The 17,500-nt window shown below is 50.4% G+C and overlaps 1 protein-coding gene across 1 annotated transcript in view; it reads right to left on the bottom strand.

The window, feature by feature from the left end:
• Window positions 1-419: 419 nt before the first annotated feature.
• Window positions 420-17,500, bottom strand: part of LOC131933181 (uncharacterized) — a gene marked incomplete at its 3' end in the record, with an annotated part of 65,017 nt that continues 47,936 nt past the window's right edge. The window contains exons 12-13 of the mRNA XM_059289970.1: window positions 13,844-14,042; window positions 420-553 (exon numbers count right to left, since the gene is read on the bottom strand). Coding sequence (XP_059145953.1) covers window positions 420-553; window positions 13,844-14,042 — 333 coding nt within the window. The remainder of the gene's footprint in view (window positions 554-13,843; window positions 14,043-17,500) is intronic.

Consider the following 17,500-nt stretch of genomic DNA (forward strand, 5'->3'; position numbering starts at 1 on the left):
TCTCAATCGCAATACAGGAAGCCATAAATATTGCAAAGCACCGGTCACACTACCCCTTCATAATTCATTGACAAAAGAACAAGTTTCCTTTTTTCACGTGCGTAATAACAATTTAGGTTAAATAATTGAAATTAAAAAAAAAAAAAAAAACTTCAGTACAATTATGGGACTTCCATTGACAAACTATTGCAGCTGTTAACAAGGAAATAAACTTCGTTCAAATATCACGTGCTAAATGTGGATTAGAGCACGCAACATCCGAATTGGGCTGTTACCATGTTTCCAGTCGAGTAGAAGTTAGATTGCAGGTTCAAACACAGAGACCAACTAACAAATGAGTTAATTACAACATGACGTCACCACTTGCTCACCCCCCCTCCAGACTCGTCCATAAAAGACTGATCTAAAAATAGCCTCACCCATCTCGGCCGCGTGCTCCTCCTTGGCTTTGGCCAGCTTCTCGTTGACCTTCTGCACCTCCTCCTGCACCGAGGCGTACTCGAGTTCTTTCCTGTGTAGGGTCTCCAGCAGCTGGGCATTGGCTCGCTCCAGTCTGGGGACAGAGGGAAGGGGGGTCAGGGTCAGATGAGGACGTGATGGTGGGGGGGGGGGAGGGGGGTGAGCAGCTGGGCATTGGCTCGCTCCAGTCTGGGGACAGAGGGAAGGGGTGTCAGGGTCAGATGAGGACGTGATGGTGGGGGGGGGGGAGGGGGGTCAGCAGCTGGGCATTGGCTCGCTCCAGTCTGGGGACAGAGGGGAGGGGTGTCAGGGTCAGATGAGGACGTGATGGTGGGGGGGGGAGGGGGGTCAGCAGCTGGGCATTGGCTCGCTCCAGTCTGGGGACAGAGGGAAGGGGGGTCAGGGTCAGATGAGGACGTGATGGTGGGGGGGGGGGGGGGGGAGGGGGGTCAGGGTCAGATGAGGACGTGATGGTGGGGGGGGGGGGTCAGCAGCTGGGCATTGGCTCGCTCCAGTCTGGGGACAGAGGGAAGGGGGGTCAGGGTCAGATGAGGACGTGATGGTGGGGGGGGGAGGGGGGTCAGCAGCTGGGCATTGGCTCGCTCCAGTCTGGGGACAGAGGGAAGGGGGGTCAGGGTCAGATGAGGACGTGATGGTGGGGGGGGGGGGGGGTCAGCAGCTGGGCATTGGCTCGCTCCAGTCTGGGGACAGAGGGTAGGGGGGTCAGGGTCAGATGAGGACGTGATGGTGGGGGGGGGGGAGGGGGGTCAGCAGCTGGGCGTTGGCTCGCTCCAGTCTGGGGACAGAGGGTAGGGGGGTCAGGGTCAGATGAGGACGTGATGGTGGGGGGGGGAGGGGGGTCAGCAGCTGGGCATTGGCTCGCTCCAGTCTGGGGACAGAGGGAAGGGGGGTCAGGGTCAGATGAGGACGTGATGGTGGGGGGGGGGAGGGGGGTCAGCAGCTGGGCATTGGCTCGCTCCAGTCTGGGGACAGAGGGTAGGGGGGTCAGGGTCAGATGAGGACGTGATGGTGGGGGGGGGGGGGGGTCAGCAGCTGGGCATTGGCTCGCTCCAGTCTGGGGACAGAGGGAAGGGGGGTCAGGGTCAGATGAGGACGTGATGGTGGGGGGGGGGGAGGGGGGTCAGCAGCTGGGCATTGGCTCGCTCCAGTCTGGGGACAGAGGGAAGGGGGGTCAGGGTCAGATGAGGACGTGATGGTGGGGGGGGGGGGGAGGGGGGTCAGCAGCTGGGCATTGGCTCGCTCCAGTCTGGGGACAGAGGGAAGGGGGGTCAGGGTCAGATGAGGACGTGATGGTGGGGGGGGGGGGAGGGGGGTCAGCAGCTGGGCATTGGCTCGCTCCAGTCTGGGGACAGAGGGAAGGGGGGTCAGGGTCAGATGAGGACGTGATGGTGGGGGGGGGGAGGGGGGTCAGCAGCTGGGCGTTGGCTCGCTCCAGTCTGGGGACAGAGGGAAGGGGGGTCAGGGTCAGATGAGGACGTGATGGTGGGGAGGGGAGGGGGGTCAGCAGCTGGGCATTGGCTCGCTCCAGTCTGGGGACAGAGGGTAGGGGGGTCAGGGTCAGATGAGGACGTGATGGTGGGGGGGGGGTCAGCAGCTGGGCATTGGCTCGCTCCAGTCTGGGGACAGAGGGTAGGGGGGTCAGGGTCAGATGAGGACGTGATGGTGGGGGGGAGGGGGGTCAGCAGCTGGGCATTGGCTCGCTCCAGTCTGGGGACAGAGGGAAGGGGGGTCAGGGTCAGATGAGGACGTGATGGTGGGGGGGGGGGGGGGGGAGGGGGGTCAGCAGCTGGGCATTGGCTCGCTCCAGTCTGGGGACAGAGGGTAGGGGGGTCAGGGTCAGATGAGGACGTGATGGTGGGGGGGGGGAGGGGGGTCAGCAGCTGGGCATTGGCTCGCTCCAGTCTGGGGACAGAGGGAAGGGGGGTCAGGGTCAGATGAGGACGTGATGGTGGGGGGGGGGAGGGTGGTCAGCAGCTGGGCATTGGCTCGCTCCAGTCTGGGGACAGAGGGAAGGGGGGTCAGGGTCAGATGAGGACGTGATGGTGGGGGGGGGGGGAGGGGGGTCAGCAGCTGGGCATTGGCTCGCTCCAGTCTGGGGACAGAGGGAAGGGGGGTCAGGGTCAGATGAGGACGTGATGGTGGGGGGGGGGGGGTCAGCAGCTGGGCATTGGCTCGCTCCAGTCTGGGGACAGAGGGAAGGGGGGTCAGGGTCAGATGAGGACGTGATGGTGGGGGGGGGGGGAGGGGGGTCAGCAGCTGGGCATTGGCTCGCTCCAGTCTGGGGACAGAGGGAAGGGGGGGTCAGGGTCAGATGAGGACGTGATGGTGGGGGGGGGGAGGGGGGTCAGGGTCAGATGAGGACGTGATGGTGGGGGGGGGGGGGTCAGCAGCTGGGCATTGGCTCGCTCCAGTCTGGGGACAGAGGGAAGGGGGGTCAGGGTCAGATGAGGACGTGATGGTGGGGGGGGGGTCAGCAGCTGGGCATTGGCTCGCTCCAGTCTGGGGACAGAGGGAAGGGGGGTCAGGGTCAGATGAGGACGTGATGGTGGGGGGGGGGGGGGGAGGGGGGGTCAGCAGCTGGGCATTGGCTCGCTCCAGTCTGGGGACAGAGGGAAGGGGGGGTCAGGGTCAGATGAGGACGTGATGGTGGGGGGGGGGGAGGGGGGTCAGGGTCAGATGAGGACGTGATGGTGGGGGGGGGGGTCAGCAGCTGGGCATTGGCTCGCTCCAGTCTGGGGACAGAGGGTAGGGGGGTCAGGGTCAGATGAGGACGTGATGGTGGGGGGGAGGGGGGTCAGCAGCTGGACATTGGCTCGCTCCAGTCTGGGGACAGAGGGAAGGGGGGGTCAGGGTCAGATGAGGACGTGATGGTGGGGGGGGGGAGGGGGTCAGCAGCTGGGCATTGGCTCGCTCCAGTCTGGGGACAGAGGGTAGGGGGGGTCAGGGTCAGATGAGGGACGTGATGGTGGGGGGGGGGGGGGGAGGGGGGTCAGCAGCTGGGCATTGGCTCGCTCCAGTCTGGGGACAGAGGGTAGGGGGGTCAGGGTCAGATGAGGACGTGATGGTGGGGGGGGGGGAGGGGGGTCAGGTTCAGATGAGTACGTGATGGTGGGGGGGGGGGGGAGGGGGGGGGTCAGCAGCTGGGCATTGGCTCGCTCCAGTCTGGGGACAGAGGGTAGGGGGGTCAGGGTCAGATGAGGACGTGATGGTGGGGGGGGGGGGAGGGGGGTCAGCAGCTGGGCATTGGCTCGCTCCAGTCTGGGGACAGAGGGTAGGGGGGTCAGGGTCAGATGAGGACGTGATGGTGGGGGGGGGGGTCAGCAGCTGGGCATTGGCTCGCTCCAGTCTGGGGACAGAGGGTAGGGGGGTCAGGGTCAGATGAGGACGTGATGGTGGGGGGGGGGGGGAGGGGGGTCAGCAGCTGGGCATTGGCTCGCTCCAGTCTGGGGACAGAGGGTAGGGGGGTCAGGGTCAGATGAGGACGTGATGGTGGGGGGGGGGTCAGCAGCTGGGCATTGGCTCGCTCCAGTCTGGGGACAGAGGGTAGGGGGGTCAGGGTCAGATGAGGACGTGATGGTGGGGGGGAGGGGGGGTCAGCAGCTGGGCATTGGCTCGCTCCAGTCTGGGGACAGAGGGAAGGGGGGTCAGGGTCAGATGAGGACGTGATGGTGGGGGGGGGGAGGGGGTCAGCAGCTGGGCATTGGCTCGCTCCAGTCTGGGGACAGAGGGTAGGGGGGTCAGGGTCAGATGAGGACGTGATGGTGGGGGGGGGGGGGGAGGGGGGTCAGCAGCTGGGCATTGGCTCGCTCCAGTCTGGGGACAGAGGGAAGGGGGGTCAGGGTCAGATGAGGACGTGATGGTGGGGGGGGGGGGGGGGGAGGGGGGTCAGCAGCTGGGCATTGGCTCGCTCCAGTCTGGGGACAGAGGGTAGTGGGGTCAGGGTCAGATGAGGACGTGATGGTGGGGGGGGGGGAGGGGGGGTCAGCAGCTGGGCATTGGCTCGCTCCAGTCTGGGGACAGAGGGTAGGGGGGGTCAGGGTCAGATGAGGACGTGATGGTGGGGGGGGGGAGGGGGGTCAGCAGCTGGGCATTGGCTCGCTCCAGTCTGGGGACAGAGGGTAGGGGGGTCAGGGTCAGATGAGGACGTGATGGTCGGGGGGGGGGTCAGCAGCTGGGCATTGGCTCGCTCCAGTCTGGGGACAGAGGGAAGGGGGGTCAGGGTCAGATGAGGACGTGATGGTGGGGGGGGGAGGGGGGTCAGCAGCTGGGCATTGGCTCGCTCCAGTCTGGGGACAGAGGGAAGGGGGGTCAGGGTCAGATGAGGACGTGATGGTGGGGGGGGGGGGGGGTCAGCAGCTGGGCATTGGCTCGCTCCAGTCTGGGGACAGAGGGTAGTGGGGTCAGGGTCAGATGAGGACGTGATGGTGGGGGGGGGGGGGGAGGGGGGTCAGCAGCTGGGCATTGGCTCGCTCCAGTCTGGGGACAGAGGGTAGGGGGGTCAGGGTCAGATGAGGACGTGATGGTGGGGGGGGGGGGGAGGGGGGTCAGCAGCTGGGCATTGGCTCGCTCCAGTCTGGGGACAGAGGGTAGGGGGGTCAGGGTCAGATGAGGACGTGATGGTCGGGGGGGGGGGTCAGCAGCTGGGCATTGGCTCGCTCCAGTCTGGGGACAGAGGGTAGGGGGGTCAGAGTCAGATGAGGACGTGATGGTGGGGGGGGGGGAGGGGGGTCAGCAGCTGGGCATTGGCTCGCTCCAGTCTGGGGACAGAGGGAAGGGGGGTCAGGGTCAGATGAGGACGTGATGGTGGGGGGGGGGGGGGGGGGTCAGCAGCTGGGCATTGGCTCGCTCCAGTCTGGGGACAGAGGGTAGGGGGGTCAGGGTCAGATGAGGACGTGATGGTGGGGGGGGGGGAGGGGGGGTCAGCAGCTGGGCATTGGCTCGCTCCAGTCTGGGGACAGAGGGAAGGGGGGGTCAGGGTCAGATGAGGACGTGATGGTGGGGGGGGGGGGGGGAGGGGGGTTCAGCAGCTGGGCATTGGCTCGCTCCAGTCTGGGGACAGAGGGAAGGGGGGGTCAGGGTCAGATGAGGACGTGATGGTGGGGGGGGGGGGGGAGGGGGGGTCAGCAGCTGGGCATTGGCTCGCTCCAGTCTGGGGACAGAGGGAAGGGGGGGTCAGGGTCAGATGAGGACGTGATGGTGGGGGGGGAGGGGGGTCAGCAGCTGGGCATTGGCTCGCTCCAGTCTGGGGACAGAGGGAAGGGGGGTCAGGGTCAGATGAGGACGTGATGGTGGGGGGGGGGAGGGGGGTCAGCAGCTGGGCATTAGCTCGCTCCAGTCTGGGGACAGAGGGGAGGGGGGTCAGGGTCGGGTAAGGACGTGTTGGGGTGGGGGTCATGTAAGGGCAAGGGGGTGGGGTGGTCTGGGACATGTTAGGGGGGTGTGTCAGGAGGTAATGACATGTTTGAGGGTCAAAGTAGAGACATGTTGGGGTAGTCGGGTAGGGACATTTGTATACTTATCTATGTGGGGGTTTGGTAAAGACATGTTTAAGGGGGGGGGTCATGTAATGTTATGTTTAGGGGTGGGAGTTAGACTGTGACGTGTTGGGGGTTGGGCAGATAGGGCATGTTTAGGGGGAGCTATATAAAGACATGTTGGGGAGGGGGGGGGATAGCCTGTGACGTATTGGGGGGGGGGGGTCAGGTAATGACGTTAGGTGGTCAGGTTTGGGGGAAGGGAAAAGTAAAGACATGTCGGGATGGGTGAGGACATGTTTGGGGATCAGGTAAGGACAATTATTAGGTGTCAGATAAAAAAGTGGGTCTGATAAGGACATTTTTTGTGGGTCAGATTAGGATAACAATAAGTGGGTCAGTTAAGGACATATTTGGGGGTCTGATAAGGATACAAATTGGGGTACTGATAAGGTCAGGCAGTGGCACACTTTTTTTTGTTACTTCAGCCACAAGTTGGGAGTCAGATAAGGACACCTAGGGGGGGGGGGGGGGTCCGGTTGTACAAACAATGGAACAGATGTTTTAATCAGGATCACGGGGGGACAACTTTTAATGGCACGATAAAAAGATGAAATGATCAAAGGCAAGATTATGGTGAGATTGTATAGAGATTTTCATGTGGAAGATTGTAGGTGAAATATGTCCATGAATCGTTTAACTTAATATTGGTGGTTACTATCATGTACAATAATTCAATAATTGATACAGATGATGTGATTATATTGCTGTATGAGGGTATAATATTGTCCTAGCTAGGTGAATGAAAGAAATATTGTCCTAGCTAGGTGAATGAAAGAAATATTGTCCTAGCTAGGTGAATGAAAGAAATATTGTCCTGGCTAGGAGAATGGAAGAAATATTGTCCTGGCTAGGAGAACGGAAGAAATATTGTCCTGGCTAGGAGAATGGAAGAAATATTGTCCTAGCTAGGAGAACGGAAGAAATATTGTCCTGACTAGGAGAATGAAATAAATATTGTCCTGACTAGGAGAATGGAAGAAATATTGTCCTGGCTAGGAGAACGGAAGAAATATTGTCCTGGCTAGGTGAATGAAAGAAATATTGTCCTAGCTAGGTGAATGAAAGAAATATTGTCCTGGCTAGGAGAATGGAAGAAATATTGTCCTGGCTAGGAGAACGGAAGAAATATTGTCCTGGCTAGGAGAATGGAAGAAATATTGTCCTAGCTAGGAGAACGGAAGAAATATTGTCCTGACTAGGAGAACGAAAGAAATATTGTCCTGGCTAGGAGAATGGAAGAAATATTGTCCTAGCTAGGAGAACGGAAGAAATATTGTCCTGGCTAGGAGAATGGAAGAAATATTGTCCTGACTAGGAGAATGAAAGAAATATTGTCCTGGCTAGGAGAATGAAATAAATATTGTCTTAGCTAGGAGAATGGAAGAAATATTGTCCTGGCTAGGAGAATGGAAGAAATATTGTCCTGGCTAGGAGACTGGAAGAAATATTGTCCTGGCTAGGAGAACGGAAGAAATATTGTCCTGGCTAGGAGAATGGAAGAAATATTGTCCTAGCTAGGAGAACGGAAGAAATATTGTCCTGGCTAGGAGAATGGAAGAAATATTGTCCTGACTAGGAGAATGAAAGAAATATTGTCCTGGCTAGGAGAATGAAATAAATATTGTCTTAGCTAGGAGAATGGAAGAAATATTGTCCTGGCTAGGAGAATGAAATAAATATTGTCCTGGCTAGGAGACTGGAAGAAATATTGTCCTGGCTAGGAGAATGGAAGAAATATTGTCCTAGCTAGGAGAACAGAAGAAATATTGTCCTGGCTAGGAGAATGAAATAAATATTGTCTTAGCTAGGAGAATGGAAGAAATATTGTCCTGGCTAGGAGAATGGAAGAAATATTGTCCTGGCTAGGAGAATGGAAGAAATATTGTCCTGACTAGGAGAATGAAAGAAATATTGTCCTGACTAGGAGAATGAAAGAAATATTGTCTTAGCTAGGAGAATGGAAGAAATATTGTCCTGGCTAGGAGAATGAAATAAATATTGTCTTAGCTAGGAGAATGGAAGAAATATTGTCCTGGCTAGGAGAATGGAAGAAATATTGTCCTAGCTAGGAGAATGGAAGAAATATTGTCCTGGCTAGGAGAATGAAAGAAATATTGTCCTAGCTAGGAGAATGAAAGAAATATTGTCCTAGCTAGGAGAATGAAAGAAATATTGTCCTAGCTAGGAGAATGGAAGAAATATTGTCCTGGCTAGGAGAATGGAAGAAATATTGTCCTGGCTAGGAGAATGAAAGAAATATTGTCCTAGCTAGGAGAATGAAAGAAATATTGTCCTAGCTAGGAGAATGGAAGAAATATTGTCCTGGCTAGGAGAATGGAAGAAATATTGTCCTGGCTAGGAGACTGGAAGAAATATTGTCCTGGCTAGGAGAATGAAAGAAATATTGTCATGACTAGGTGAATGGAAGAAATATTGTACTGGCTAGGAGAATGAAAGAAATATTGTCCTAGTTAGGAGACTGGAATAAAAATTGTCCTTGCCGTGTTGAAAACAAACATTGTATGCGCGGACATAAAAAAAATTCTGACCTCAGGAATCAATGACGGGAACAAATGATCGCGAGCCCATGATTGATTTTTGCATTTGATTTTATTGCAAGCCAGCTGGTTCTGCCATTCAGCGACCTTTTGGTTCTAAAGTTCTAACGATCTTGTTTCCTTGACATTTTAGTTCTCTGTTCTCAAGAACATTTCTTACTTTTGTTCTAAAGATCATTATGTTTGTGTGATTTCATGACTTTTACGTTTAATTGTTCTAAAGATCATTATGTTTGTGTGATTTCATGACTTTTACGTTTAGTTGTTCTAAAGATCATTATATTTGTGTGATTTCATGACTTTACGTTTAGTTGTTCTAAAGATCATTATATTTGTGTGATTTCATGACTTTTACGTTTTATTGTTCTAAAGATTTTGTTTCTAAAAATAAACAAACGGAAACAGTTCGGATGTTGATCTAAGACGTGTCAACATATCGGTGTGACGTCACTGTCAGGTCAAAGGGCGACTCAGATCACGTGATCCAGCTTCTTGTCTGAATACAATGTTTGCTTGTTGGGTAATGTATAGTACAGTGTGTGTGTGTGTGTGGGGGTGGGGTGGGGGTGATGGCTGTTAAATTGGTGGGGGTGGGTAGGGAGATTGCTCAATCCTGGAGGTAGTAGTTGTCTGATAAGGCGAGTATGAGTCTGTAAGAGGGATGGGTAGCATAGAGGGGTGGGTAGCATAGACGTGTGGGGTGGGTAGTAGACGTAGAAGGGTGGGTAGCAGACGTGTGGGGTGGGTAGCAGACGTGTGGGGTGGGTATCAGACGTGTGGGGTGGGTAGAAGACGTGAGGGGTGGGTAATAGACGTGTGGGGTGGGTAGAAGACGTAGAGGGGTGGGTAGCAGACGTGTGGGGTGGGTAGCAGACTAGAGGGGTGGGTAGTAGACGTGTGGGGTGGGTAGCAGACGTGTGGGGTGGGTATCAGACGTGTGGGGTGGGTAGAAGACGTGAGGGGTGGGTAATAGACGTGTGGGGTGGGTAGAAGACGTAGAGGGGTGGGTAGCAGACGTGTGGGGTGGGTAGCAGACTAGAGGGGTGGGTAGCAGACGTGTGGGGTGGGTAGCAGACGTGTGGGGTGGGTATCAGACGTGTGGGGTGGGTAGCAGACTAGAGGGGTGGGTAGCAGACTAGAGGGGTGGGTAGCAGACTAGAGGGGTGGGTAGCAGACTAGAGGGGTGGGTAGCAGACGTGTGGGGTGGGTAGCAGACGTGTGGGGTGGGTAGCAGACGTGTGGGGTGGGTAGCAGACTAGAGGGGTGGGTAGCAGACTAGAGGGGTGGGTAGCAGACGTGTGGGGTGGGTAGCAGACTAGAGGGGTGGGTAGCAGACGAGAGGGGTGGGACGTCTGGCACCATAGACCGCTGGGTCCACGTCATTCCATTCTCTTATCTCTGTCACCTCAAAACTTTCCCCTCCCCTTTCTCCCCCCCAGAGGCAGGCTGACCTACTTGAATCTATGGATCGATAAGTACGAAAGAAATTTGGAGAGTATTGGTGGGGGGGGGGGGATGGAAAGAAATGGACACGGATAGAGTATTTTTTTACTCGTGTTTTAGAATCCCAAGTGGTTCCAAGAAAATTGTGATTTTTTTTCCATTTGGAATTCTGTTTTTTTTTTAAATGGCACAAACAGACAAGCTAAACGTGTTGTTTGGACTTTCAGTTCAATGGCGTGTTTATGGGGAAGATATGAGTAGCTTTAAAACACCACAGCCGATGGATGGTGCTACTGCAGATCTGGTGGCTCATAGGACAGAGGAAGTAGAGTTTGGCTCTGTCGTTGACATTGACGCTTGGAGAACTTGTGTGGCCAACACTATTCCCAGACGCCAACTATCCCCAACTCAGTCAGGTACCCAGTATAATATCAGAGGTACCCATTAAAGATGGGTAGAAAATGTCAGGGGTACCCATTAAAGATGGGTAGATGTGTCAGTGGTACCCATTAAAGATGGGTAGAAAATGTCAGGGGTACCCAGTTAAGCTGGGTAGACAATGTCAGAGGTACCCATTAAAGATGGGGACACAATGTCAGGGTACCCATTAAAGATGGGTATATATGTCAGTGGTACCCATAAAAGATGGGGACACAATGTCAGGGGTACCCATTAAAGATTGGTAGACAATGTCAGGGGTACCAATAAAAGATGGGGACACAATGTCAGTGGTACCCATTAAACATGGGTAATTTAAATACCCTGCAGAACTAGGAAAAATTGAGGGAGGGACGTCCTACAGATTCGAACCCCGGACCGAACTCTAGACTGATGGGCATGTATTCAAGTGGTCTAGCACAGGGGTCGGCAACCTTTTGAAGCGGAAGAGCCAAAAGTTACAATTTTCAAAATTTCCCTGGTTTTAAAGAGCCACTAACATTTTTTTTATTTCAAATATTTTATTTTTTAATTAAGATTATTAGTATTTTTTCAAGGAGCTGGAGAGCCGCATCTTGATATCAAAAGAGCCGCATGCGGCTCGCGAGCCGCAGGTTGCCGACCCCTGGTCTAGCACTAAACTAAGGGAATGGAACAATAGGCGAAAGTTGGTCGAAGTTTAAGCTTAATAAAAAGTAATAGAAAATACGCATTATTACACAGCTAATTATGTAACAAATTTCTGTAATGATTTAATCTGCTCTCGTTCAAAATGAAATAATTGAGGCTTTGTTAACAATTTGGTTTAGACGCAATAAAAACCTTTTAACCAATTTTTTTACAATGCCAATTATTGTATGCCAATTATTGTATTCGGTGGATATTATTTCTGGGAATAAATAGCCTTATTATCATTGATATCCACGGTAAAAAAAATATTTAAAAAAATGTTTAAATAAATTGTTTCGTTATCGAGGGCATTCAAAACTTTCATTATTTTAATTACCTAATTAGAATTAATGGGGCTGGATACAATTATTGTAATATTATAATATAATGTATTGAATAGTTTGATACTCTACCATTAAAAATAAAAACACAAACAAATAATTGCATAATTGTGAGAGGAACCGGCTCAAATGACATCATTCGACGCGAATTCAAATTTTCTATACTCGTATTACATCGTCATAATTGGTGAAATTTTAAAGCAATTTTTTTATTTGCTAATTTTACTACTCTAAACCTGGCCCTAATCAGAACTCTAGCCCTAATCAGTACCCTAGCCCTTATTAGAACACTAGCCCTTATTAGAACACTAGCCCTTATTAGAACCCTAGCCCTTATTAGAACCCTAACCCTTATTAGAACCCTAACCCTTATTAGAACCCTAGCCCTTATTAGAACCCTAACCCTTATTAGAACCCTAGCCCTTATTAGAACCCTAACCCTTATTAGAACCCTAGCCCTTATTAGAACCCTAACCCTTATTAGAACCCTAGTCCTTATTAGAACCCTAGCCCTTATTAGAACCCTAACCCTTATTAGAACCCTAGCCCTTATTAAAACCCTAGCCCTTTTTAGAACCCTAACCCTAATCATAAACCAAACCCTAATCAGAACTCCATCCCTTATCAGAACCCTAGCCCTTGTTAGAACCCTAGCCCTAATCAGAACCCTAACCCTTATTAGAACCTTAGCCCTAATCAGAACCCTAGCCATAATCATAAACGTAACGCTGATCAGAACCCTAGCCCTTATCATAACCCTAGAACTCTTGCTCTAACCAAAGTCCAGCTCAAACAACCAGGTGATTCTTTAAAAAAATTCTAGACTACACTGGTCTTTTCTTCAATATCTTAACACCAACCTGAGCCCTAACAGTAGTCCTAATCAAGACTCAAACCCTAACCCTAGCCGTCATAGTTCAGCAAGAGTGTAGTAAAAATCTCGTGACTATGGCATAGACAGAACTCCACCCCCCACCCCATATAAGGTGCTTAACATCATTTAAGTCCTCCAGTAAAATAATTCCCTCAGAAAACCCAAGATTTTTAGACTCCACAAGCGCTAGAAGTTATCCGTCTTTAAAAAAAAATAGTCTTGCCCGGTTAAACCGAATCACGGGCAATAAATCCACCCCGATCCGACATTTAAGCCCCGTGTAGTAGTTCCACAAGCACACGATCTTTTGTTTACGATTCCAGCCTTTTATTAGCTGAGTACCTTTTCGCAACGCCTCACAGCGCATGCGCACAACTAAACACACCCACAAAAAAAAAACTATATTCTCAAGTTCTCGCATAAATCCTCGCAACTAATTCTCGATATCTCGCATAAATTCTCGCAATTAATTTTCGAGATCTCGCATAAATTCCAACGTTCGAGTTTGTTTTATTGGGTTGATCGCCACGCCAAACAAGACAAAATAAAGGTCGAATTTTTAAACTACAAGTCAACGTCCTAAGTCTAAGGTGAGATTAGTCATCGTTGTATTAGTAATGGCACAAAATAATAACATTGTTATATTTGACACAGTAAAGTCTCCATACAGTATATCAAATACGCCTCAACATCACATAGCCCCACATCAAACCCTCACAAAACTAATGTACACCTGGACGTGATGCAGCCAAACACTATGACCCACACGGTTACGTACCCCCACCCACACAAGATGACACAGTAACTCTCGTTGGCTTGGTGAACCTCTCCCCTACTCCCTTCCCTTTATCCCCTCCCCAACCCAAACAAGCAGTGCTTCTTCCAGACTTTTTTCTCCGGGGGTGCACTTGATATTTTCGGGGGGGGGGGGGACTAAAATTTCCGGAGGGCGGACATTGTCAAAAGTACATCTTCCCTATATAAATTCCATTTTTTTCGGGGGGGGGGGGGGGGGGGGAGACGGGACGGTAGACTCCTTTCAGGGGCACGGAGCCCCCCCCCCCCCCCCCCCCCCCCGAAGAGATGCCTGGAAGAAACTCAGAAACTCTGCAAACAAGATGTCACACGATATCACATTTCTATGTTGGACTTGGTGAACCCCTTTCCATTATTCCCCCACACATGAAGTCACACGAACTCACGTTACGATATTTGACCTCGTAAAACCCTCCCTTACACAATTTCCCCCCTCCCCGATGACGTCAGACAAACTCACGTGGCAATATTTGACCTCGTGAAACCCTCCCTTACCCAACCCTCCCCCCAACCCCCATTACGTCAAACACACCCAGGACGGTCACACAAACTCACGTGGCAATATTGGACCTCGTGAAACCCTCCCTTACCCAATCCCCCCATGACGTCAGACAAACTCACGTGGCAATATTAGACCTCGTGAAACCCTCCCTTACCCAATCCCCCCATGACGTCACACAAACTCACGTGGCAATATTGGACCTCGTAAAACCCTCCTCGGTGACGCTTGTGCTGGTCTCGTCATCCCCGTCCCCGACGCTGGCCTCGGAATATTTCTCGATGGGGGAGCTCTCCTCGGGGGAGTCCCAGTAGGGCTGGAGCGTCAGGGGTGGGGGAGCTTTCCTGCCCCCCGCCGGCCTGACCTCGCTCTGACTCGCTGCATCTTCTGGGGACAGGAAAACAAAAAAATATGGCGTTGGTGTGTTTTCTGGGTGAGTAATATTTCATTGTGAGAAACAGGAAGTCATGGAAGGGGCGTCAAAAGGGTTTTAGGCATATCAAAATTGAACTGTGTTATTCGGTGACAGGTTAGGGATTGAATGATAATTAGCTCACCGTCATCTTTTCCCTAGTGTGTCTAGGGCACATGGGGTCGTTAGAGAGTTAGGATCTGGTTAATGATTTAGTTGGTCAGGTTGTAAGTAATGATTTACAAAGTGTTAGGCATTTAACAAGGTGTTAGGCATTAGGTTAGTTTTTGATTAAAGGGCAAGGCTATGGGTTAACATTGTTGGGAAATTAGTAAACGGTGAAAGAAAAAATGAAAACATGATTTAAGTTTATTAAGACTTGGTTAGAAAGTGTGTTATCTCAGGATTAGTTAGAGCTGTTCTATGGGGATCATACCCCGTCACTGGATTAAAGTTATCCAATATATGGATCCGTGGATTAGAACCAGCCACTTGATAAGAGCTGGCTGAGGTAAGGATGGCGAGACACCTTGGATGAATGCCAGCCCATAAGGGACTCTGGTGTTTGGTTTATATAGCCCAGTGACAACAGATAGACTTTAAACAAAAGGTGTTCTAATGGTGACACATTGGTTTTAATGGTGACACGTTGGTTCTAATGGTGACACATTGATTCTAATGGTGATACACTAGTCCAAATGGTGAGACACCGGTCCTATGGTGAGACACTGGTCCAAATGGTGAGACACCGGTCCTATGGTGACACACTGGGCAAAATGGTGACACACTGGTCAAAATGGTGACATACTAGTCAAAATGGGGACACACAGGTCAAAATGGTGACACAGTGGTCAAAATGGTGATACACTGGTCCAAATGCTGACACACTGGTCCAAATGGTGATACCAAATGGTGACACACTGGGCCAAATGGCGACACACTGGTCCAAATGGTTAGACCAAATGGTGACACACCGGTCCAAATGGTGACACATGTACCCTGACCCAATCAGCTGATTGGACAACACAATTCTACAAAGAAGCACAAACTGCAACCCCAGCTCTAGAACTTTCACCGATGTTTACATTTGTTAGAGGAGAACAAACATGCTGCCAGCAACGTGACATTTGTCTTTGGATGCCAGCAAATTGACATTTGTTATTGGATGCCAGCACATTGACATTTGTCATTGGATACCAGCAAAGTGACATTTTTCATTGGATGCCAGCAAAGTGACATTTGTCATAGGCTGCCAGCAAAGTGACATTTGTCATGGATGTAAGATATTAAGATTATATTGTGTATGTGTTTCGTAGTGTATTTAAGAATGTATGTCTGATTATGTTTGTGGCTGTGTGGACGTGTGTATGAATGGGTGTATGATTTTATAAGCGTGTTTACGTGTTTTTGTCCTATACATGCCTGTTAGTATGTGTGTTTTGAAGTGTTTGTATGTGCGTTCGTGTATGTGCGAGTGACTGTAAAAATATGTTTATGTCTATGTACGTGTGTATGTGATTTTGTCTGTAAACAAATTGTAATCAAATAACAATTTACGGACCATTTAAAAAAAAATTTAAGCGCTAAATGTGTGTATAATTTCCTCTATTCAAAAATGTATTTACACCTCATCTTCCCTCTATCGATTTGTCTTCTATGATCGATTACAAAGTGTGGCCAAAGAGATTAGTCAATTATCCCATCGGACGTATGTTTTTTATACTCTAAGCTCAAAGTACAAATAAACAACCAACGCTGCTAATATACCAGCATCAAAAGCAAAACATACATTGTTTAGTACATTTTTATGTTGAGGTTTTTTACTTGTTTTAAAATATTGTATTCAGTCCTTTTTTTAATGGTTGGGCATTACTATATCATATGCTGTTAAAGTTTTGTCAATATCAGGATAGAAATACAAATGTAGGGGGGGGGTGTTCAATAATTTTTATAAATCAGGATATGGCATTAAGGATTTCTTGCACACAAATGTTGCCTCAAGGCTTGACCAATATGGCATTAAGGATTTCTTGCACACAAATGTTGCCTCAAGGTTTGACCAATATGGCATTAAGGATTTCTTGCACACAAATGTTGCCTCAAGGCTTGACCAATATGGCATTAAGGATTTCTTGCACGCAAATGTTGCCTCAAGGTTTGACCAATATGGCATTAATGATTTCTGGCACGCAAATGTTGCCTCAAGGTTTGACCAATATGACATTAAGGTTAGACCAGTTTGTTTCCATCTGCAAGTCCCATTGTATATCTCGCCACCGGAATCAGAGGTGGGGGTAAAAGTAAAGTTTCCCTTTCAAACCTGACGGTCTATGGGGCAAGTGAAGTAGAGTTCACTTGTTTCTGTGACCTCGGCTTACGAAGAGATAGTGTGGTCAGCACTATGCCCAGCCGCCTTTACTTTCCCTAACGTGTGTTAGGTACCTATCCTAGCTGGGTGGACTCAGGGAAACGTGTGTTAGGTACCTATCCTAGCTGGGTGGACTCAGGGACGGTCTACTGAATTAAACCCGGATTCGAACTCGAGACATACGGGTTAGCAATCCAGCTCTCTACCGCTAGACCACTCCGCCCCGATGTGGGGGTAGGGGGTGTTTTGGGGGTAGGGGGGGGATCAGGTCTCCATCCCGTGTATCGAATGTATGACTTGCATGATAGCGCCTGATTTGTCTCAAGATGACGTCAAGTTTTATTTAATATTTCCTGCCAACTTGTTTGAAAGACAATTGGTTTTTACAGTTGGCTAAAAGGTTTAGTTCCGACCAGTTACGTGATGTATGGGTTGAATGTTAGACTGTTGAAAAAATGTGTGTGTGTGTGGGGGGGGGGGGGGGGTCGGCCTAGTCGGGTCGGTAAAGCCCATTGTTGCTAAACCGAAAGGTCCAGATTTCGACCTCCGGGCAGACGAGGCTGGATATTCTGGGGACAGTAGCCCATATAGGAGAGAAAACTCCAGAATAATAATATAAACAACAACAACTGCTGCCTTGTAGTTTGTTCTTGGTTGGACAAAAGCTATGGAAGCAAATCCAAAAATAAAACCAAGATAAAATTGGAGCCTACGGTCTATATGGCGCATAACACGTTGATGTGTGATACTTAATTGTATTAGAGGAAATCCCTTCCAACATTACAATTGAGAACGAAGAAGAAAAAGAAAAAATATTTATCCTTTGTTATTAGTAGCTGGATTGTATCCACATCATGCAAACATAACACGGCACAACTGATTAGTCGGGTCGGGATGGGTGGGCCAAAAATACAAATCAAATAAACAAAAAGAAATTAATTTAGAAATTAAAACTTTCTAAAAGCAAGGACAGCAACGACAGCCCAGCACATGTATGACAGCCCAGCAAGGCGTGAGCATCCCCTAGCATGCATGGGTGAGTGCCGAGAAGCTGCAACCGTCCAC

This window comes from Physella acuta, unplaced genomic scaffold (assembly GCF_028476545.2).
Source record: "Physella acuta isolate Inbredline_101_S28 unplaced genomic scaffold, ASM2847654v3 ptg002389l, whole genome shotgun sequence".
Classification (NCBI taxonomy): domain Eukaryota; kingdom Metazoa; phylum Mollusca; class Gastropoda; family Physidae; genus Physella; species Physella acuta.